We start from the raw sequence: 23,344 nt of genomic DNA on the forward strand, positions 1-23,344 counted from the left end.
TTCTTGGCATACTCTGCTATAATCAAGTGTTTCCAACCTACGAAAACAGCTACTATGGAGCTCAAATGGAGACGGCGAGATAAAGCATCAGCAACAATGTTCTGAGTCCCTTTGACATAAGAGATGTCAAAATCATAAGACTGTAACTTTCGGACTCACTTCTGTTGACGCTCATTCAGATCCCTCTGTCCAAGGAAATGCTTCAAACTATTATGATCAGTTTTGACACAAAACTTGTTGCCAACTAAATACTGCCTGAACTTAGCCATTGCATACATGATAGCCAACATTTCCTTATCATAAATACTATAGCTCCTCTTAGGACCCCTAGGTTTCCTACTCTCAAAAGCTATAGGATGACGATCCTGCATAATTACTGCACCAATAACCTCTCCACATGCATCACAATGAAGCTCAAAAGGTTTGGTAAAATCTGGTAGAGAAAGAACTGGACATGTAGTCATCAATTGCTTGAACTTCTCAAAACACTCCTGTCCTAGACGAGTCCAAACAAATGCACCCTTCTTTGTCAAATCAGCAAGTGGTGAGGCATGCCGTGAGAAACCACTAACAAACCGACGCTAGAAGGCACATAAACCAACAAATCCCCTGAGTTGAGTCAAGGTCTCAGGCATAGGCCAATCAACAATGGCACAAACCTTATCCGGATCCATGCAAACTCCTTCTCTGTTGATTATGTGACCCAAATACAAAAAGTTCTGCCATTCCCAATGCACACTTGAACTCCTTGGCGTAAAAGGACTCCCTGTCAAGTATGCCTAAAACAGTATCCAAGTGAACCAGGTGCTCCTCCCAAGTTCTACTATAAACCAAAATGTCATCAAAGAAAACCGGAACAAATCTCCTCAACTAAGACTGGAAGACCCTGTTCATAGTGGACTGAAAAGTAGTTGGTGCGTTGGTTAACCCAAAAGGCATAACCAAACACTCATAGTGTCTAGTCCACAATGATATCTAAATGCAGTCTTCTAAATATCTTGCTCCCTGACATTGATCTGATGATAACCTATCCTCAAGTCAATCTTAGAGAAATAACAAGCTCCGTGAAGCTCATCTAACAACTCATCGATGCGAGGAATGGGATACCTATTCTTTATTGTCCTATTCAGCATACGGTAATCAATGCACATTCTAAGTGTGCCATCTTTCTTCTTCACCAAAACAACTGATGAAGCGAAAGGAGACTTACCCGGCCTTACGTGTCCCATTGCTAGAAGTTCTTTGATGGTTTTCTCAATTTCATCTTTCAACCGCTTGGGGTGCTGGTAAGGTGTAATCATGATAGATTTGGTGCCCTCTTCAAGCTCAATAATGTGCTCTATGCCTCTATCAAGAGGCCTACTAGGAGGTATGTCACTAAACACCTTTGTATGCTTGACTCGAAGCTCTTGAATATCTGAATGGTAAGGTATTTTATGCTGCTCCTCGTAAGTAGGCATTAGTTTACACTTTGCTGCCCAATCCACCATGTCATGTCTAATAAGTCTCTCCATTCTTTTAAGAGTGATTAATTTTAAGTTGCTGGCCTTGATAGCTTTAAGAACATGATTAGTCCCATCAACCTTGAATTTCATCTCCATATCTCTAAGGTTGAGTGTAAATTCACCTATTGCATGAAGCCATGTCATGTCAAGGACCACATCCATGTCTCCCATGTTAACCACATAAAAATCAGCTTTGAATTCATAATTATTGAGTTTCATGGGCAAGTCTGAAATCATTCTATCACAAGTCAGCACATTACCATCAACAACTTTCACCCTTATGCCTTCAAACTCTTGAGTTTGAATCCCACGCTTCTCCACCAACCGTGCATCTATGAAATTATGAGTTGCACCTGTATCAAGTAGAGAAATGACTCTTTGACCAGCCAAGAGTCCACGCAACCTAAAAGAACTTCTCCTTGCATGCTAAACATATGAGCTTCCCGTAGATCAAATTCTCCTTCATTTTCAACTCCCTTCTCTAAATTTTCAGTCTCTGAGTCATCTTGATCAGCTTGCTGGTCTGTGTTATCAATCATGTTTTCTCCCCCATAAAACCACTCCATATTCCTATTTTGACCCTTAGGCTCGAGGGGACAATCATGGTTTCAACCAAAGTTCCCAAACTTGCCACGAGTCAGGCGAGTTCGCCGAGTTGGCGAGTCGAGCCAAGCTCGGCGAGTTTTGCTGACTTGGGACTCGGACTCGGCGAGTTATGGCAAAACTCGTCGAGTCGAAGCTCCAAGACTCGGCCACAACAGGTCAATGTTTTGACTTGTTTGACAAGTTAGTCTCTCCATCAGGATTCATATATGGAATATAACATTTAAGTATAAGTGACATTTCCTTATGCCTTTTCTCTTTCTTATACTTTAAGTTATATTCCATATATATTGTCAAGATGTTTGAGAGTGGTTTCGGACCTCCATGAATTATAATGCAAAATCTAGTTTTTGGAGGATCCTTCAAATTTCCAGACTTAGTCAAATTTCAGGCCATTTCAGGATCACGACGACATTCCAGACTTTTAAGGCGAGTTCACTTTGACCTTGATGTAAGGGATGGGACCTAGGAGGACACTATGCATTCAACCAAGGTTTGATTTAGCAACTTGAAGCGTGACCAGATACTACACAAAAACCATAGGAATGATCTAAATAACCCCTAATCACTCAACTGACCTAGCCTCCTTCACTCCACCTTGAGGAGATCCACCTGATTTGATGACCTTTGAGAAACTCAATCCCTTCAATGCAAAGCCTAAGATACTAAAACGACCAACAACCAAACTAAAAGAGCTAACCCTAGAAAGCAAAAAGTGGGGGTCTTCATTTGCAATGGGGCGATGTGTGAGTACCTCACAACAGGGATGTTTCTTAAAATTTTGAAAAAAGGGGATGAGTTGGGGACATTTCCTACCTGTCCCCACATCCCAAAAAATCCCGCCATGGGGCACAAGGTTATTTTTGGCAAGGGACATGTCTCTGAGGAGCATATTTTCAAACCCTTTTGGCCTCACAATTCCACCTTCCATCCAACATATATATAGCCTAAAAACTAAGAGGTCCAAGAAAGACCAAGGTCAACTATAGTCCCATGGTAAAACCTAAGTTCAACAGGTAAAACCTAAGTTCAACAAGCACACTATTTAATGCTACCATACACAAGCACTCCTTACAGTTTCCAAGTGAAGATGTTCATGATGTCTCATGTTGGTGCTCCCAAAATTTCAATTTGGCCAAAGAAAATACTAAACAGAAGCCCCAAACAAGTAGATACTCTACCAGCATGCCTTTCATGGCATAACAAGCTAGCACACATTATAATTGGGCTTTATTTATGAAAGATCCCTGATGGATCCCCTTGCTGATCTGCTGTAGTTTTTAAATTAATAAACTATATCTTCTTGTGATTCCTTTGATGGTTTTAGAGAATAGACAGAAGTTGCAGAAGGTTTGTTTCTTTTTGTGTTTTTTGATAGTTTTCAAACAAGTAATGAATAATGAACAGTAAACATGAAAGGAGACTGAAAATAAATAAGAACATACAGCCAAATTCAGAATTGCTACGAGTTGTACCAGACAGATTTCTAATTTGTAAAACCAAATAATAATTCCAATGCAGATCCAAGGAACTTAATCCAACAATGATGCCAAACTAAAAGGTGAATAGTGATCATGAATCAAGAATACCTCTAAGGCTGAATACATGCATTCGTTACATTCCACGTGGGATGTACCTGTTGCCAATGGCGGCCCTAAGGCTGCAAGGATCACACCCAAGCTGAAGAATCAATCTGCCAAGCTGAAACCCTTACTCTGCAACCTGAATCCACAATGAAGAATGGCGTACTCAATCTCTGTCAACAATGCACTCTGCCTGAAGAGTCCAATGCCAATAACTGCTGAGGGCTACGTCCCAGCCAGTCCAGATCTTGGGGTTTGCATCCCAGATGAAGAATCGCCCACTCAGAGCTAATTCGCAAAATAAGTTTGATTGTGTAAAAAGATAATGAACAATTTGGTCTTCATCTCCTTATATCTCCTTTCCTTTCCAAGCCAAACCCTAAAAGGGAGTAAAGTTGGCGCTTTATGAAAAGAGTGTTATTTTCTAATTATGGCGTCAACTATAGGAAAATAACACTAAATTGCAAATAAATAGCTTCAAGCATCCAAAAAGACTCCAGAAGGTGAGAATCATGTAGCAAAGTTCAAGACTTTTCCAACGAGCTATAACACATAGGCATATCAACCCAGATGAAGCCAAAAAACCCTTATTACTCCGAAATGGCTATATACATAGCTTTATTTTAATTTATTTAATCGCTAACTTAGGAAATATTTAAATATATTAAAATATTTCCATAGATCCAATAATAGCCCAAAATAACCAACCAAACATGAATCTGACTTTGTCACCTGTCTGTGACTGATGCCGGACAAGATGGGCCAACTAGCAGTCCCATCCCTAAAATCTAGGGATGCTCCTAGAAACTAGGAAACACACCCAATCTTCCTGAAACTGAAACCATGGTATGGTCCCGTGGAACCTCAAATATGGAAACTGCCACAACCTCCTAAAAAGTAGGGAATCTCCCTAAAATCAAGGAACTGCTCCCAATGGCCCACAAACTGCCTGAAACACCAACTCTGGATATTGAATACCCTGTGTGAGTCTCTATCCACCATTGCCAGCCTACGAGATCCAAATAATAGACCATCCCACTACTCTTCTCCTGTCACCTAGAAAGGGGACATTACAATTCAATAATGGGTGCATGAAACAAGTTTTAAATTGTTAAAAATCTCTTAATTTCAAGGGTTTTTTTTTATTTTGCCGAGTCGTTGTCGAGTCATAGCCGAGTCACGAGTCGAGTCGGCCTTGCTGAGTCCAAGCTGAGTCCGATTCTAGGAACTTTGGTTTTGATCATAAGGGCCCTTACAATGAAAACACAGCTTTCTTCTATGCAAGTCATTAAGTGTTTCCCTATCCAAAGGTGCTGCAAACTTCTTCCCTTAGTCCACATTTTCTGATTTCTTTTGATCAAACTTGCTGTCATTAAATGATGAGGACGGTTTTGAGTTGTTTGGAGTGAACTTACTACGAAGAGCGGTAAGTTCCATACTACGTGCCTTCCTCATGGCTTCTTGCAAGGTAGGGGGATCAAAAGCCTTAATCCAACCTTTCATGGGCTCATAAAGACCTTCAACAAAAAGAATGACCAGCCTTCTCTCTGAGATGTTAGTGACCATAACCAAAAGCTTCTGAAATTCACTAATGTAAGATTCCAAGCTGCCCATTTGTTTTAGCTGAGCTAAATCCCTTGAATACAACTTTGGATCCCTTTTATCAAAACGCTCAACCAATCTATCAGTGAATTCTTGGTATGTAGTGATAAGGTCATGATGCAAAGTAACCATCCCATGGTGCCACCAATCATGGGCTACCCCATCCAAATGCAAAGCTGCAAATTTAATAGCATCTTCTTCTGACATAGGACGTAGGGTCAAGAAGGTATCCAACTTGCTAATCCAAGCTCTGGATGTAACTCTACCTCTGCCATCAAAAGTAGAAAGTGTGAGCTTGTTGATTGCATATTTGAGATCATTAGTTTTGTTCCAAGGTTTCCTGTCATTCCAATTCCACTTCTTGTTGTGTTCCATCCTTTGACTCATCAACCTGTCAAAGTTAAGATGTTCCTTAACTCTTGGAGGTAATGAATCCCATTCATCATGAAGTGCGATCACATTAACTGTAAAAGCCACCTCATCTTCCTCCTCAGCCACGTCCTCTTCTTCAAGTTCATTTCAAACAAAGGTTGGGCGTGTAGGCCTATCATAGGTGTATGTGGGTGTCACTCTTGCCCTTAAGTGACCAGCAACACTTCTATTTTCTTCTTGGTTTTGATTATGCCCCCTTGGCACAGTGATCTGTTATATAGTTGTAGTCAACTGCTGCAACATATTTGCCACCTGTCGCTGCCCTGTTACTAAACCCCTCATGATAACTCTGACATCTTTGTCCTCATTGTTAACAACCTCTCGGTGTTGCTCACCATCATTCATATCCCCCATGATTTCCAAGGGTATTTCTTCAGTATGATCAGGATCACCCTATAAACCAGGTCTCCTGCGTGTATAATACCTATGAGGCCCAGTCTGTTGTTGATGCATAAAAATCTCTAACCCTCCAAGAAGGCAGGATCAGAGCTCTGATACCACTGTGATGAACCCTTGCTGGTTCAATTCTTCAAACTGCTGTAATTTAATATTTTTTCTGTGTTTTTTATTATTAGAAATGGTCTTTCAGAAATAGACAGAAGTTGCACAAAGGGTTTCTTTAATTTTCAATACATATTGAAAAAAATACATGAAATTAATCAGGTGAAACAAGGAATTGGAGAATTTAGAAGCATACCCGTAGGTCCTTAGCCAATTTATTGAAATTAAAAGATTCAAACCAACAACTTACAAAGTTCTGATTTTTATTCTGAAAACATATCAAATCTGCTCTTATTTAATAATAAGACGCCCAAACAATAAGAAGATGGCGCCAATAAATGACCAAGCTGTGTGTTTGGGAAAGAGACTTCTAAACCACAGAAATTTATCAGCAATAACAACAAATCTGCCTTGTAAGAAGCCAAATCTGCCCCAATTTTGATTCAATTTGACTTCTGAATGAAGCCAACCAAGCTGCAACAATTCGATTGATCTTTCACAATCTCAAAGTTATTGAATTCTGAAGAATGGATGCTCTCCAAAATAGGTCCAAACCCTAGTCGCCATAGCCAAGTGCTCAGAAGAAATGTCAAATGCTCACTATCAATGAATGAGGTCTAATTTCATCTTGGCTGCCTAAATACCCAAAAGGTACGGTTTTTGGCAATTAGGTTTTTAAAAATCATAACCTTCTTTTAGGGTTCCCAACTTAACCTTAAAAGGGACGCCCAACTTAGGAGATATTAAATTTTCACTTAAATTAATTTAAGTGAAGCACTTTATGATTTTATTTTAATATTTCATTAAAACATTAATTGCCTGCAAGAACCACTTAAAAATTCATATCTCCCTTATTATTGCTCAGAAACTGAATCCGTCAGAAGTTGGGACCACAGTTCGCCATGCCAGTGAAAATAGGACCATGTCTATTTTTAGCATTTTCCCCTAAAAAATAGGAAATCCTCATAAGATGTCAGAAACTGATGAAATGAAGACTAGAACTGAACTCAACACTGAACTAGAACAAATAGACTGACTACCCCTCAAGATACTGCATCCATAGATGACATACTCGCCGAAAACTCGGCGAGTGACAAAAACTCGCCGAGTTTTTGGGCCTGGCGAGTAGTAATGACTTCTACTCGCCAGGAAACTCGCCGAGTTTTTGAAAAAAACTCGCCCGTGTTTCCAATACAGCCGAAAACGGCTTAAAAATTCATTTGTTTTTTGTTTTCCAATTATGTTTTGGGCTGAGAAGGGGGAAACTCATTTGGAAGGCTTGGAAGGTGATTTGGGGTGGTTATTGAGTGATTCCAAGTGGATTTGAAGGGGATTTGAAGGGAAAATCAGATTCCAAGTAAGTTTTTTAATTTTTTTTCTATGCTTTTTTAAAACAATTTGTTTATTTTTTGTTGCATTTAGATTGATTACAAATGATTCCTAGGTAGTCTAAATCATTTCTAAGTTATTTACACAAGATTTAACACAATTCTTGTTGAATTTTCACAATTTTTTTAAAGAATCTAGTTTTCAAAAAAAAATTCAAACCCTACTTTTTTAAAAAAAAAACTTCGAATGATGTCTAAATTTATTTAAACTAATGTAGATAGTTTGCTTAGTGCTAAATTGTTTAACTAAAATGTTAATTTTTTTTTGCACTTTGTATGTGTAGGTTAAGTAAGCATTAATCATGGCAAGGGAGCAATGGCCACTAGATCCATGCCCATCTGGATTTATAGGCACCCGTCCTAGAGGTGCTAGAGATGGGGCATGGAGGTATGCCTATGAGGGACCCGATCCTGGGTCAATTATATGCATAAAGTGTGAGAGAATACTTCATGGAGGCATCAACCGCCTCAAATACCACCTTGCAGGAATAGATAGGCATGATGCTAGAGCATGCCCTGGGACCAATGAAGAAATAAAAAGACAAATGAATGCCCTACTTGCAGTTGGGGAAGAGAAGAAACTGCAAAGGGAGAGGGCAAAACTAGCCATGGGATCAGCCATAGCTGAATCTCAAGGTGTTTCTATTGACCTTGAAGAGGAAGAAGAAGCACTTGAGGGCATAGTGGGCTCTCGGCGTGGCCCACGTATCCGCAAACCGACCATCAGCTCGCCCATTGCTTCTGCTTCCTCTAGTAGAGTACCTGGCCGAGGCCCTGTTCCACTTCCATCACAACGATCAGGTTCGATAGGTGATTATTTTGTGCCCAGAAACACACCTGGAGGACAACCATCATTAGAGGCTAGTGGATGGAATAAGGAGGTACATGAGAAAACTGACATTGCAGTTGCTGATTTTTGGTACTTCAACAACATTGCATTCAATGTGGCGGAGAATGCTTATTGGTTGAATTTGGTGACTGCTATGACAGTTTCAGGAAAGGGGTACAAGGCCCCTTCTCGCAGGGATTTGAGTGGGAGGTTAGTAAATTACTACATAGTCCACTTGATTTCATTTTTAATTATTTTTTAGATTTCTTGTTTATTAAATCAAAATTGTGTACTAATACCTAATTTCACTTTGCACTTACAGGTTGCTCACAAATGCAGTTGCTAGGGCAAGAGAAGTGATGGAGGATCAAAAAATTGATTGGGCAAATTATGGCTGCACCATTCTTTCTGATGGGTGGACAGATGGCAAGAACCGCACCATCATCAATTTTTTGGTCGCTTGCAAGGACAATGTAGTGTTCTTGAAATCTGTCGATGCCTCCAACAAGGTGAAAAATGCAGAAACATTGGCTGGAATGTTGGAGCGTGTCATCATGGAGGTGGGGGTAGAGAATGTGGTGCAAATCATCACAGATAATGCAGCAGCATATGTGTCAGCAGGTAGAATCCTTTTGAATTATCACCTTTAGGCATTAGCAATATTCTCATTTGTTGTGGGCTTTGTTTTACTTGGTTGCATATTTCTTAAGAATAAATTCTTCTTTTGCAGGAAGAATCCTCCAAGAGAGGCACCCCACTCTTTTTTGGACACCTTGTGCAGCACATGTCCTTGACCTTCTTTTGGAGGACATAGGAAAACTTGAGTGGGTGACTCCAGTTGTGGAAGATGCAAGGAGGATCACCAAATATATCTACAATCACCCTTGGGTCCTAAATTTGATGAGACAACACACGCAAGGGAAAGATTTGGTGAGAGTTGGTGTCACAAGGTTTGCAACGATTTTCTTGACGTTGCAAAGCATTCTTGCTGCATTGACTTCTTTGAAACAAATGTTTGTGAGTGGAGAATGGCTTAACTCACCTTATTCAAAGAAGCCTGAAGGAGAGGCTGTCGCATGCATAGTCTTCGACAACCAATTTGCACAAAGGGCTGCAGAGATTGTGAAGGTTGTTACTTCAAAACTTTAATTTTTAAATTTTAGTTATTCTTGATTCAAGTCTCTCATTACTAATTTGTAACTTCATTATTTAAATTTTGATCTTTTTGTAATTTGTATTTTTCAATTGTAGGTGTCAGAGCCCTTGGTTCGAGTTCTTCGCTTGGTGGATGGGGATAAAACCCCAATGGGATATCTTTATGAGGCCATGGATAGGGCCAAAGAGTCTATCAAAAATTACTACAAGGGGGATAGGCTCAAATTTGATCCCATTTGGGAAATTGTTGATAGGAGGTGGAACAATCAGCTCCACCAACCCATTCATGCAGCAGGGTACTTCCTCAACCCTCGTTTTAGGTTCGGGGGTTCTTACTCAGATTCGAATGGAGAAGTCATGGAGGGCCTCAGTACATGCATTGAGAGGATGGTACCTGATGGTGAGGAGAGAGACCTCATTGTGAGTGAGCTCCAAAATTATGAGGGAGGAAGGGGTAAGCTATTCTCTTCAGAGCTAGCTAGGAGAGGAAGAACCACTCAAACCCCAGGTATAACATTTGCCATTTGGATTTTGGGATCTAAAGACTAAAATGATTGATAAATTATGTTTTCTCTTTTCTCTTTGCTTTCTAACTTTTCCATTTTATTTATTTTGCAGATGCTTGGTGGCAAAATTGGGGTGGAAACACCCCACATCTCAAAAAATTTGCCCTCAGAGTCTTATGTCAGCCTTGCAGTTCATCCAATTGTGAGCGCAATTGGAGCTTGTTTGAAGCAATCCACACGAAGAAGAGGAGCAAGTTAGCGCAGAAACGGCTCAATGACCTTGTCTACGTGCAATATAATCTTCGATTGCGCGTAAAGAAGGTAGAGGAACTAGAAGGTGGTCCAATTGACTTGGATGATATAGATCCTTACAGTGATTGGACATCATAGGAGCAGCCTCCATTGTTTTCCGACACTGACATCACTGATTTGGAGAGGCAGGCTATGGAGGAGGGGGGTGGATTTGGTTTCAGGCTGGATGACATTGAGGAGGATGAGGATGAGGATGAGGATGAGGATTCATTGCCAGTGCCAGAGGCAGGTGGAGACATAGCTTCATCCAGGATGGAGGATGAGTCTCAATCAACCATACCGAGCGAGGAGGCACAGTCACGCCCAGTCCCACAGCAGACTTATACGACTAGACAGTCTAGACCCTCTAGTTCTACCTGTCCCCATGTTTTTGCTAGAGCTGGGAAGAGGAAGTTGTAATTGTAATTTGTGATGATGTATTTACTTTTGGTTTTACAAAAACTATTTAGTAATTTACTATTTTGCTTCAGGCTTCCAGCCATCAGCATTCCTCATGAGGATGCGATTTTGTAGACACTTTGCATTTAAATATATCTAGAATCAGCTTGTTTCTTTTGTGTTATCATTTATTGACTCATTGGATGCATCTTCCCATTAAAAATTGCAAAAAAAATGCGTTTTTTACTAAGTTTAAGTGTGTTTTTAAGTTGCCGAGTTTTTCGCCGAGTTTTTCCGAGTTTTTCCCGAGTTTTCGCCGAGTTTTTTTCCCAGGGGCTTGGCGAGTCGAGCCGAGTCGCGAGTAGTTCAACTATGACTGCATCATTGACCCCCTTATCCATATCCTGTTAGCCTACAAGGGTCCAAAAATAGGCTAACTCCTCAAACCATTGTCCTTGACTAGGATGGGGACATTACAGTATATGTTTTAATTTGTTATATGAAATCATCCTCATTTTGGCTTCTTGTTCGTCCAGAATAGAAACCATAGGTGCTTGAAAATTTGGTACAAGTTGTTTTCACTCAGCATGAAAATGGAGAAAGTTATGCCTTATTGCAAAAATGAAGCTTACTGGATTTTCACTTGCAAATTTTATGTAAGCTAACAATAGTAATACAAATTGAAGTTCACATATAGAATTGCAAGGAGCCCAATGTTTGGAGTTGTTTAGACATTTTGCATGGTGCATAATGTGATTCAGACTCCAAAATCCAAGATGCATGTTGCCTTTCGGCCTCTAATGTCTAAGGTGATTTTAGGTCAGACTCAAACTTTGCCTTGAGAATTCTTGTTGTTACTAATAAAAGTAAATCAAAACTTGAAGTCCAAAATGCACAATGCAGATTGGAACCCCAAAGCCAAAAGTATTCAGCTGACAAAGCATAGAATTGGCTTGTGCTTTTGTTCTTGTATTTTGTTATTTAAGGCTTGAAGTCCAAATTGTTGAAGTGCCAAAGCTCAATGTTGAGACGTTTTGCAACTTGCATTCTACAACTCAAATTCCAAAGCTCAAGAGAAAAACATAAAATGCTTCCTCAACCCTAACATCTTGATCTAAGCCATCTAAATTAGGCTATGCATTGGAATTTCTTGCAATTTATAACTTGAAGTCCAAGTAAACGAAGGATTGTCCTATTGGTCCCATTTTCTGCTATGCCAAGAGAGTGGCTCGGTAAGCAATTTGTTGGGGCTTGTAAATTGGATTGAGAACCCAACTCTCCTCCATATTTCATTGTTTGAGTTAATCATGGTGTTTTTGAGTTTTTTGCTTGTCACCTTGTCTTATACATTGGTGTGCATACCAAGTGTGTCATTGCATGTGGACATGTAATGCCTCCATTTTTATGCCACATTGTTTTGTGAGTATTGGCTAGCTTTCGGGGTTTTCTTTGCATAAGGTGATGGTTCAACTTCAGAATTCATTTGGTGCTCTAGTTGGTGACAACGCTCCTTGTAGCATTCTGAATTTTGTTGGGTTTTTTCTGGGTTGTTCTATTCGGTCCTTAGAGAACACTTCTATTCATAGTAAGTGCTACTTTCAGCACCAACCTTTTGGGTTTTTCTAGGTTTATTCTCATCAGACCTTGGAGAACACTACTATTTATAGTCAATGCTTGTTTCGGCACAAGTCATCATTCTTCAGCATCAGTTATGTTCCAGCATGATCAATTTTCTATTTTCAATATCTTGGTGAGTTTTCCGTTAGGTGGTTGATGTTATTTAAATATTTGCACTAAAGTAATAAAGTGACTAAAGTGTCGGAGACATTAAATAATAAACTAAATCACTTTTTAGAACAATAAGGTTTAATTAAATTATATAGTGATTTTAAGTTGTATTTGCTAAAAAATTCCCGAGAAGATTATAAAAGATAGCTAAGGGGGCTCTTTTTGATTCATTTAGATTTTTTCAGAAGTTTCTTTATTTCTCTTTGGAGATTTGGAGATTTGGAGCTTTGTGCCTATGGCCACATTCCTTCCAGCAAGAGGAAAACCCCAATAGATTCATGAAGGATGGAAACCGAACAGGTTGAAGCTGAGGACAAAAAACCTCTGTCTACAACAAGGTGGTATGATTGACAGTGTTCTACAAAGGTTTGAAATAGGGACGAAAACCCTTGTTTCAATGGAATGGTTCATTCAATATCATGGATTGTGCTGAAAGAGGTTTGCCGGAAAGATAAGCTACTTGTTTGAATTAAGTTTCAGATTTTGGGCATTTGATAATAGTTTTCAGGAAAGAATGTGGATGCTATATGTAGACAATTAATTCCTATTGTTGGGCAAATGGGATTTTAATATTGCTCTACATTCATATTGCTAGTCGTAAAAACTAGAGAAGAGGTTGGCATGTGAATTTTTGTGCTGTTTGAAGTGCTCTGGGATTTATTGTTAGACTGTTTTTGGATGCCATCCCTGGATAATACTGAGGCGTAGGTTTTGGGATTGGGACTAGTGGTCACTTCCTTCCCAGTCATGGACTATCCTCTTCATTGCTGGGCACTCAACTCCGATTTCCAGGCAATTAAATATTGTTATTTTGGCTGAAATTTCCAATATTTCTGGTGTGGACACAATAGTCAGATTTGCAGCATTAGAAATCGTTGTGTGCTGGTTGACTGTGAGTGGAAGGCAGCATTTAACTGTTTAGATGTGAAGTACCTTTGTTGGGTAGTCAAACATCCTATTTCCAGGCAATTTGCAGAGCCACTGTTGGGCTTGTTGAACATGAATGAGTAATACCTCGTTGGAACCATTGAAATCTGGCTCCGCCATGTATTAGGTCAGAAATCTGCTATTATTTAGTTCTGTAATCTGTCCCGAGATATTTCAGTAATTATGTGCATTTAATTTAGTTCTGGAAATGAATAAATGTTGATATTTTGTTTTCTCATGATTGAGTATGTCATTTAAGTTGCATGAAAATTATGGCATTGTGATTTAAAATAATAAGAAAACCCCCCAAAAAGCTGTCAGACTGAAACTGCAAATAAGGATGTATGCAAACTGCTTGACCAATTTCTCTCCATCAAAATATTGAGGAAAAGAGAAAAAAAATTTGATTAGCAATCCAGGAAGGGATTTTACAATGGGATTCCAGCCCGTATATTTCTATTGCAGGATTTGCATATGGTCCTGTGTATTCATTGACTTGTTATTGCTGTTAAGCACTACTTTTGGCAGCAAACATTGTTATGAGGTCAGATTGTAATGTGTTTAAAATTGTTTAATCCGAGTATTTTCTGCAGTATATGAATGGTAAGAACAGTGTGGTTTCAGCTACTGTTAATAAAGAAAATATTACTTCCATATTTTGAATGTCATAGCATATTGTGAATGATATATTAACTCTTGCAAATCAATCAGCATACAACTTGCAAACTGAAACTTCACACTTCCAGTCATGCAAACTGTCTAACAAAAATACTCAGTGGGAAAGGTTAAACACTTGATGAAAAAATTGTTCTCAATTAGGTAGAGGATCCTTCAAGGTATGACACCTTGGGCATATAGGAGTACAATGTGGCTTACTTGATGCCACTTTTGTATCACAAAAAATTTGGCTATCCTATTTTTAACTACTAATGTCTGGGGTACTTCTAAAATTGTCTTTTCATGTTTTTCATATCAGTCTTTAGTCTCTGGAACAAAGGATCAATAGAAATTGAAAGCATAGGCTTAATCAAGTCCTTTCTAATTTTCTAATCTGTCATCTTCAACCTTGACTGTTCATGTCACAAGTTTTTATCAGAGAGGAATTTTTTTATGGGGGGGCATTTATAAAACAACTCAAAATAATTTGTGACGAACACCTTAAAGAATTACTGATCATTCCAACAAGTTGGTTAAGTCGTCGAACAAACCCCCTCATGTGCTATTTGTTATCCTTCTTTCCATTTGAGAATTGGGAAAATTGAACATGATCATCCTGAACCAGTTTGAAGTGTGACAAGAATTCCATGTGCATGGTCCAGTAGCTGGTAATGCACCAAGATGAAACTATTCTGTCATTGCTCCAACCAGGATTTCAACAAAAAGCCCAACTCAAAATCTTCATGTGAAAACCTCAGAATGCTACAACCTGTACTGAAGACTAAGATATGCTCATCTAGATGTTACATTCTATCAGCATGGAATTTTGGAAAAAAAAATTCTTTCATCTGATGGAAAGATCGTGGCAAGCTACAGTCGCCAAGAGAACCAATGGTGGCTCCCCAAAGAAATAGAAGTGGAGGTGGACCATCATGGGAATTATCACCAATTGCTTAAATTTTGGGTTTCACTTTACTGCAAAACCATTGCTTGGCTCTCAAACCATTAGTAAAGATGAACATTTGCTTGAATGTGCTTGAGTAGGGCATCTAAAAAGCAAGATCAACAATATCAACCATGATCTGATGAATACATTATCAACCAAGAAGAAAAATTTCAATAAGAGACAATAGGATTTCCTACTTGCAAGCTCATTTGTTGTATCTCGATCTCTAGTGGAGTCACCAAAAACTTTTAATGTTATAATCTGTCCTTTTCAGGACAACTCAAACCAAAACAATATGTACAGTAAAAGCATTCTTCAAATTATATGACAAAACTCCTTGAGATCAAAAACCTTAAACTATAAACAAGATTTGAACGGATCACACATCAAGCCTTGTCCCAAGATCTTCAAATATAGAGATAGTAAACTATCAATCACAAACAAATAAATTCAATTTCCTATTGGATAAAGCAAAGACCATTATTCAATTGCAACATAAATATTAGACCAAAAAAAGACACCACTTTCTACAAACTAAAGCAGAGACTAGTAGATTCATAGTTGTAAAACTCATACTCAACAATAGTTCAGCAGGCCCAAAAAATTTAAAAACTTGGTAATAACTCGGAAAATTTATCAAACTTCTGAAAATATTATTACATAATTTTTCAAAATATTCTTCAAATACACACACGTATACTAAATTTGTAGAACATATTACTAATTTCCATCATATATAAATCAAAAAAATTGAGTTTAATACATATCATAGACCAAAAAACAAGTTGAACTGCAGAATATAAATGAACTTCAAGTTTCAATACTAATGAAAAATATATATCATAAATTTCATCTAAGACTAAAGCTCAAAATAGTTGTTGTCGTGGTGTGGGTGTTGCTGACGTAGATGGTGAACAGCACACGGTTATACTAAGAGGGGGGGACAGGGGGCAGGGGTGAATCAATATAACAACAAATGTTACCAATTTAAACTTTATTATTCTTTAGAGCATATAGCAACACTCATTTCTTTATGCCACTCATTGTAGCATTAATAGTGACAATATTCTTCATAGCTTCCGTATCTCTATGATTTCGCCAAATAACTCATCTTTCATTCTAAATCCGATTTCCTTGACATCAGTGATAATTAATCTTCTCATATATGACATATATCTCATTTGTCATCAATGATAATGGTGACAACTGACAACCTTTTAAACAATCTTACACATATGCTCACCTTTGACATTGATGACGAACTTCTAACAATCTCAATTAATTGCCCTTCACATCAATGACACTAATTCCAACAATCTCCCCCTTTGTCATTGATGGCAACACATTCTTTCTCATCTTTTCTAAGTCTCCCCCTTTCTATATCTCCCCGCCTTTGACATCAATGGCAAAGGGATGTAACCAACTTCTTTCCTTCATGGTGTGATTTTTTCTTTGATGCTCCCCCTGTCTATAAGGCTCCCCCTTTGTATCTATGTAACTTGGGTGATATGTTTTATCTATAACTTGGGTGATATGCTTCATCTATCGCTTTCCAAATAATTTGGATGATCTTCTTAAGTTTTAACAAATCGAGAACATGTTTTTTGTTATCCCATCATTCACTAGGTATCTTACAAGATGGAAAATGCCTTCAACTCTTCACCAAGAATCTCCCCCTTTTTAGAAAGGGTATATTCACCATACCTCTATCTACTGTCTTCTATGGCATTATTACAACAATAGAAACTTGAACAGAGGTTTAATCATCATACTCATCCAATTTGCCACCATCCATCACTTACTTTTCTCACGTCTCAAGTCTTCGATACAAGAGTATTTCCCATCTTTTTGTACTAATTCTTCCCCTTTGATCAATGAGAAAGGAATGCTTGTATAGAATATGCCTTAGCTGATCTATCTTGAATTGTCTTCTCCATGAAGCTAACATAATACAATGATTAGCTCCACCTAAACTTGTACTTCTCCTTGAGAACTTAGTGATATCTCGTGTGCATGAAACACAAGCATGGATTCTTCCTTATTATCTTTCTCTTGTTTCCTTCTCCATACCTTTGTATTTTCTACCTTTTGATTATTCGTGGCTTCCACTTTCTTGTTTTGCCTAGGGTGTTCAAAACCACTGATGCAGAGGCAATCACAAACTCAACCCACTCCACAACCCTCCTTGGCTTGGGTAGACTTTCACAAGGGAGTTCTTTCTCCCAACTCACCTACTCAAGTACTCTAGAAGGATTCCCCCACACATGAACAGGTTCACTGACATTATGGAATTCTCACAAGACATAGATTCAACCAAGGTTTGGTTCCCAACCAACTCACCAAGTGCATTCTTCACAAAACCCTCAAGAACCCTCTTAAGCCTACTAGGATCTCATAAGGCTTCAAAGCCACAGCAAGTACTCCATGGTTACAAGACCTCCACTCACCATTGAGACACTCTTGGAACAAATAGAAATTATCATAACAAGTCAACAATGACTCCTCACTGACTTGGATCTTTACAACCCTTTCAACATCAAACTGACTCTTGTAATTAGGGTCTCAATTGGTATGACAAAAAAAATGCAATCAAGGTCATTGGGCCCTAAATCCATTTAGATTGATTGATGGGGACCTCACAATGATAGACACACCCTCCCCTTGGTTCACAACTGGAAAAGGACCTCTACAATGTCTTCACTTGCAATGAGAATTTGACTGGTTCATGAGACTGTGACAGTCAAGACCACTAGGACAGTCAATTATACATGGGTTGACCCTCCTCCTTGAGGCTTCCAAACACTAGCAAAGGTTGTCCAAGACCTTCCTACTCCTTCCTCTGACCCCACACACATACCAGCTCCTTATCCACCCCTTCAAGTTGGATTATTCTCCCTCCCTGTTACACTGTCACAGTCTCTTGCACTGTTATTAGGACAGTCATAACGTTCACTGTCTACTTGGCTTCTTTGTCATTGCCAACCCTTGGAACATGGTTGGGATATTTGCCAACACCCCTCACTGCCTTCCTCTAGTCTCCCAAGGACCTCCTTGCATCTAGATCACCCTATACACCATCAACTCGCTGCCAAACACAGACTGAGACACAAAATCAGACTTTGTGTCATCCTTAGCACGTGCCAATTTGAGCATGGAACCCTGCAAAAAAAAGGAAAACAAAAATATAAATTTACAAGGGTCATCCCATCCAATGGCATGGGTTTTCAACTATGGGATGACCAAAAATTACATTATTTAATGTCACTGGATACCCTAGCAAGGGTTTGTGACAGTTTTCACAAAAACTAAGGTATCTTGGCCAAAACACAATGAAAATAGATCAAACAAAAACCAAACTAAAGAGGATTCATCCCCCTAACATGCTCAATGGGTTTACAAAGCAAATGAATAAGATTCCATGATGAAAAGTGCAGAAGATCAGACTGTTACGCCTGAAAACTGAGAAAATGCAGGGAAAAACTTCAAATTGTATTGATTGTGCTTGATTACATTGTCCAACCAACCCTTTGGTCGATGAAAGAGAGATATAAATATGTTCCTTCATCCCCCCAACGTCTATAACTAACTTTTGAATGTTATCTAACATTAAACCACCCTCAATACACTTTTTGCAACAAAATTGCATTAACAACTTTTGTCAATGATGACAACTTTGATCAAAACTAGTCATGGACCAAAACTAAGACCACCATGCCTCTAGACCATTGCAAATAGGATTAAGGAGGTCCAATAGACCCTCCTACATGATGAAACCCTTCATTTGACACCTTGGTACATACTCATCCAATATTGACAATTTTGACAACATTGAGACAACATAACTACAAATTGAACTCAAACATGACATAATGGTCTCAAGGACCTTATTACATAAAGAATGGTCATTCATGACCTTATTACATCTTGACATGACATTGAAACTTGAAATAACTCAACAAGGCCAAAAAGAAGCATATGGCCACCTAGGTGCTCCTGCACCAACCACTTGTACAATCTCTTGATTTATGACCAAAGCAGTTGCATAATTTATAGCATATGATATTGTACTTTCTATGTGGCGACCCACAAGAACTTCTATTCTTCTTCTTCCATGTCATATTGTTCCTTGTATGCTTTCCATAATTTGTACCCTTATGATGAAAATTTGATCTTCCATAATTAATCAATTTAAGACTACAATTATTTCTTGCATGTATTCTACATCCTAATGCTTTGTGACCAAATAGATTGCACAAAAAGCAATAACCAAAGGAGTAATGAAACCTAGTCATATGTGCTTGCCTTGGTGGAGGATTTCTAAATGTGTCATTCTTGACTTTTGGAGGTGTGCTTTTATTTGTGAAGCCCTTTGGCACATCAGCATGTCCTTTTGGTTTTTCATCACTTGATTTCTTTTGAGGTTTTGTAGCCTTTGAGCTTGACTCTTCTTTGGTAGCCTCTTTGTTTTCTTCAAACCAAGTCCAAACTTGATGGAAGATGATCTTTGAGAGTTGATTATCTCTTCCAACATTCCACTGCTCTTTTCAAACTTAATACATTGATTTAGTTTGTCGTTTCATTTCTCCAATTCCTTCTTTACGGAGATGATTTCAAGTTCTAACTTCTCGCAGTCTAGAACCTTTTATTTTAGCCGATTCCTTACCTCTTCCTCAATCCACTTGGCCTCTTCAATTTGCACCTTTAGGTCCATGATCACTTTTTCTGATTTTTCTTTCATTTCCTTGTCCTCTTGACATTGTGAATTTAACCTTGAATTCCTCATCTTGAGTTTCTCAATCTTACGGTAGACGTAATCAAGTTCCTCCTCAAGATTTACTTCTTCATATCTTCAGCATAATCTTCTTCATATGTGGCAGATCCTTCTTTAAGCTCTCCATCAAAATGGGCTTCCATTGCATTTGATTCATTGCTTGACTTGTTGCTTGATTCATGTTTAGAATTCTCGATCACATTTGATGATTTGAACATAAATCGCTTTTGAGATGAATTATCTTCTTCTAACCCCATTTCAAGATTCTCTTCCCCTTTTATCTTTTCCTTTCTTTCACTCTCAAGGACATCTCCATTTGTAACGACACTATTTTCTGTGTATTCCAAGTGCTACCTAATCACATCTACCAACTTTTATGTTATCACTTGCATTTGGTGCTTTGTCATCAATATTTTGCTTGCTATTACCTAATCCCTTTTCTCATTTTCTTTTTCCCGTATGTTCTCACACGATCTACCTTCAAGCGGTTAGGCTTTACAGAAGGAACTCGCTTTGATACCAATTGAAGAGCAATACTGAGAGCGGGGGGGTGAATCAATATAACAACAAATTTTACCAATTTAAACTTTATTATTCTTGAGTATATAGCAACACTCATTTCTTTATGCCACTCATTGTAGCATTAATAGTGACAATATTCTTCATAGCTTCCATCTCTCTATGATTTCACCAAACATTTCATCTTTCATTCTTAATCCAATTTCCTTAACATCATTGATAATCAATCTTCTCATATATGCAGTGTTCCACGGGCATTGGGGACGCGGGGATGCGTTTCTGGGAAGGGGGGACCAAGGGCCTAAGTTTGGGGATGACGGGGGGACGGCGGCGGCGGGGTGGCGGGGTGGTGGTGCTGATATAGTTATACATATACATATAGTACTTGAAAAACTAGTTTTGAAAAGATGTATGACAGTATTACAGTATAAGAATTACATTTTCAAATGAGACTATAGGAAATTTGAAATACTATATCTAAATACCAATTACCAAGATTTCTAAGTTGTGTTGTTATATGGAGCCTAATCAGACTCGGAGGTTAGATTTTCCCTACTTCTATCGGTGCAGTTTCCCCCTATATTTTTCAACGGGGGTTTGGGGGCAACGCCACCAAGTTGGGGTCAAGGGGCATCGCCCCTTGTGGGGTCAAAAGGTAGCGCCCTGCGAGGCCAAAAATACTTTTATTATTTTCTAAAGGCGTCGGGTGTTATTTTTCTATTGGCCCACGTCCAATTAGAGTTACCCCTTAAACCCCAAAAAACTTAAAAAGTCACTTTTTTTTAAAAAATTAATTTTAAACATTGCATATACGTGGGGGCGACAGGAGACGTCTGGGCGTCTCCCCGTCCCTTGAGAGACGTCTCGGCGTCTCGGCGATGCTTGGGTGGCAGTGGCGGGACGGTGGGGGACGTCACGTCCCCGTCCCCCCATCCCCGAGACGTTTCTTACGGGGAGACGTGGCCAAAAAGGGGGGGGACGCGTCCCCGTGGAACACTGCATATATGACAGAGATCTCATTTATCATCAATGATAATGATGACAACCTTTTAAACAATCTTACACACATTCTCGCCTTTGACATCAATGATGAACTTCTAACAATCTCAATTGATTGCCCTTGACATCAATCACAATAATTCCAACAGATGGCTTAGTTGCAATATCCTGCAGAGTATCAGAAATTATTATAGGAGAGATCGTCTCAAATTTGATACCATACGGGAGATTATTGATAGGAGGTGGAACAATCAACTCCACCAACCCATCCGTGCAACAGGGTACTTCCTAAACTCCTGTTTTTTCTACTCATATACCTTCTCAAATCCAAATAAAGAGGCTATAGAGGACCTCACTACATGCATTCAGAGGATGGCACCCCAAGTTGAGGTAAGATACTTTGGAGCTAGCTAAGTGTGGAAGAACTGCTCAAACAACAAGTATAAAATTTGGAGTCTTTCACATGCATCTTCAAATTACAAATTTCAAATTCACAAGTTTACAACTATTGATAAATTTATGAAATATGTTTTGACTTTTCTTTCTAACTCTTCAATATTTTACTTTGTAAAGTCTTGGTGGACAAATTGGGGTGGTAATGCACCAAATCTCCAAAGGTTTGCACGTCACATCTTATGCCAACCTTGTAGTGCATCTAGTTGTGAGCACAATTGGAGCTTGTTTGAGACTATCCACACAAAGAAGAGGAACAAATTAGCTCAAAAACACCTCAATGACCTTGTCTTTGTGCAATACAATCTTTGGTTGCACACAAGAAAGGTAGAGCACATGTTAGATGATCTAATTGATTTGGATGAGATAGATCCTTGTGGTGATTAGATAGGGTAGGATGAGCAGTGTTGATGGCAAAAATCATACTGCTATTCTTTTCGGTCAACACAAAATAGAATGCTAAGTATCATATCCTCTCTTGAATAAGGAAATGCCAAATGTTGTTTTAAATGATCAAAGGGGACAATCTCAAGGTTCCAACTGTTAGGCATTGACGGCTTAGAATAACTCAGCGGCCTTGTGTTTTGCTAGTAAACACAAGGGGACTTACGAATGCAACTAGCTGGTCTACATCTAATGATGCTTTGGATCTCAACCTAGGAAAATAAATGCAAAAGAGATAGGGTTTAGGGATCCTAAATACAATGATAGAAATGGCCGGTGTTGTGGGTAGACAGATTTCCATAAACTAACCCCTACTTCACCAGAGATATACTCACAACTTCACAAGGATAGTGCAAGCTCCAAGGGAATGAAGGATTTTTCAGACTAGAGGTACTCATTCATGCACCCAATACTAACGCAGCCTAAGACAAAGACTTACAGTTGAACTAAGCACAATAGTAAGGTTCAGACTAACCATACACGATGACCTACAATCAGCAGGCCCCCAGTGGTATGAACCTGAAATACATCAAATACCCTCACACTTCACCATCAGAATCACTGAACTCTACTTAACCAACTGAAGGGAAACCATGCAAACAAGAGAAAACAAAAATAACAAACACCGTACTTCAATGTTCATATATTGGTTTCAACTGCCATTACAACAATTTCCTCCAGCAGTCCTATTCTACTTCTAACTTGTTGGTTGCCTAATTCTAAAAGATCTAACCTCTAAATTTCTAACTATCTTCTCCTAAAAGTCCAACCCTTTACAAAAGAGAGGCAATGGCCTTTTATAGATTTTACATTTTGGATCAAGGGCCAGGATTGACTGCACCCAATGGCTGGGATCTTCCTTCGAGAAGCCTGGCAGCTCTAGCCCATGCCTAGTAACTTCCATAACTTCCTAGATGCCTCCTTCAACCACTTTCTCAGCTACTGACAATTGTTTTATATCAATTTTGCCAATTAGGTAGCTAGGAAATAACTATCTTGTGTCCCCCTTGTTTTAAATGCATTAATGGGCACCCACAAGTAGCTAT

General features: G+C 38.8%; 2 protein-coding genes across 3 annotated transcripts in view; one reads left to right on the top strand and one right to left on the bottom strand.

The window, feature by feature from the left end:
• LOC131045338 (uncharacterized) overlaps positions 1 to 23,344 on the bottom strand; it is a 290,081-nt gene that overhangs the window by 167,643 nt on the left and 99,094 nt on the right. The window lies entirely within an intron of this gene.
• LOC131045337 (uncharacterized) lies at positions 8,922 to 10,765 on the top strand. Its single transcript, XM_059209721.1, has 3 exons — positions 8,922 to 9,571; positions 9,695 to 10,106; positions 10,217 to 10,765. Exons 1-3 carry the CDS (start codon positions 9,344 to 9,346, stop codon positions 10,492 to 10,494), a joined length of 918 nt encoding a protein of 305 aa, XP_059065704.1. The 5' UTR covers positions 8,922 to 9,343; the 3' UTR covers positions 10,495 to 10,765.

The sequence above is a fragment of the Cryptomeria japonica genome, chromosome 8 (genome assembly GCF_030272615.1).
Source record: "Cryptomeria japonica chromosome 8, Sugi_1.0, whole genome shotgun sequence".
Lineage (NCBI taxonomy): Eukaryota > Viridiplantae > Streptophyta > Pinopsida > Cupressales > Cupressaceae > Cryptomeria > Cryptomeria japonica.

Coding starts and splice junctions, on each gene's coding strand:
- LOC131045337 (XM_059209721.1), top strand. CDS start 9,344: ATGAGACAACACACGCAAGGGAAAGATTTGGTGAGAGTTGGTGTCACA. Junction 9,572..9,694: donor GGGCTGCAGAGATTGTGAAG/GTTGTTACTTCA, acceptor TTTCAATTGTAG/GTGTCAGAGCCCTTGGTTCG. Junction 10,107..10,216: donor AAGAACCACTCAAACCCCAG/GTATAACATTTG, acceptor TTTATTTTGCAG/ATGCTTGGTGGCAAAATTGG.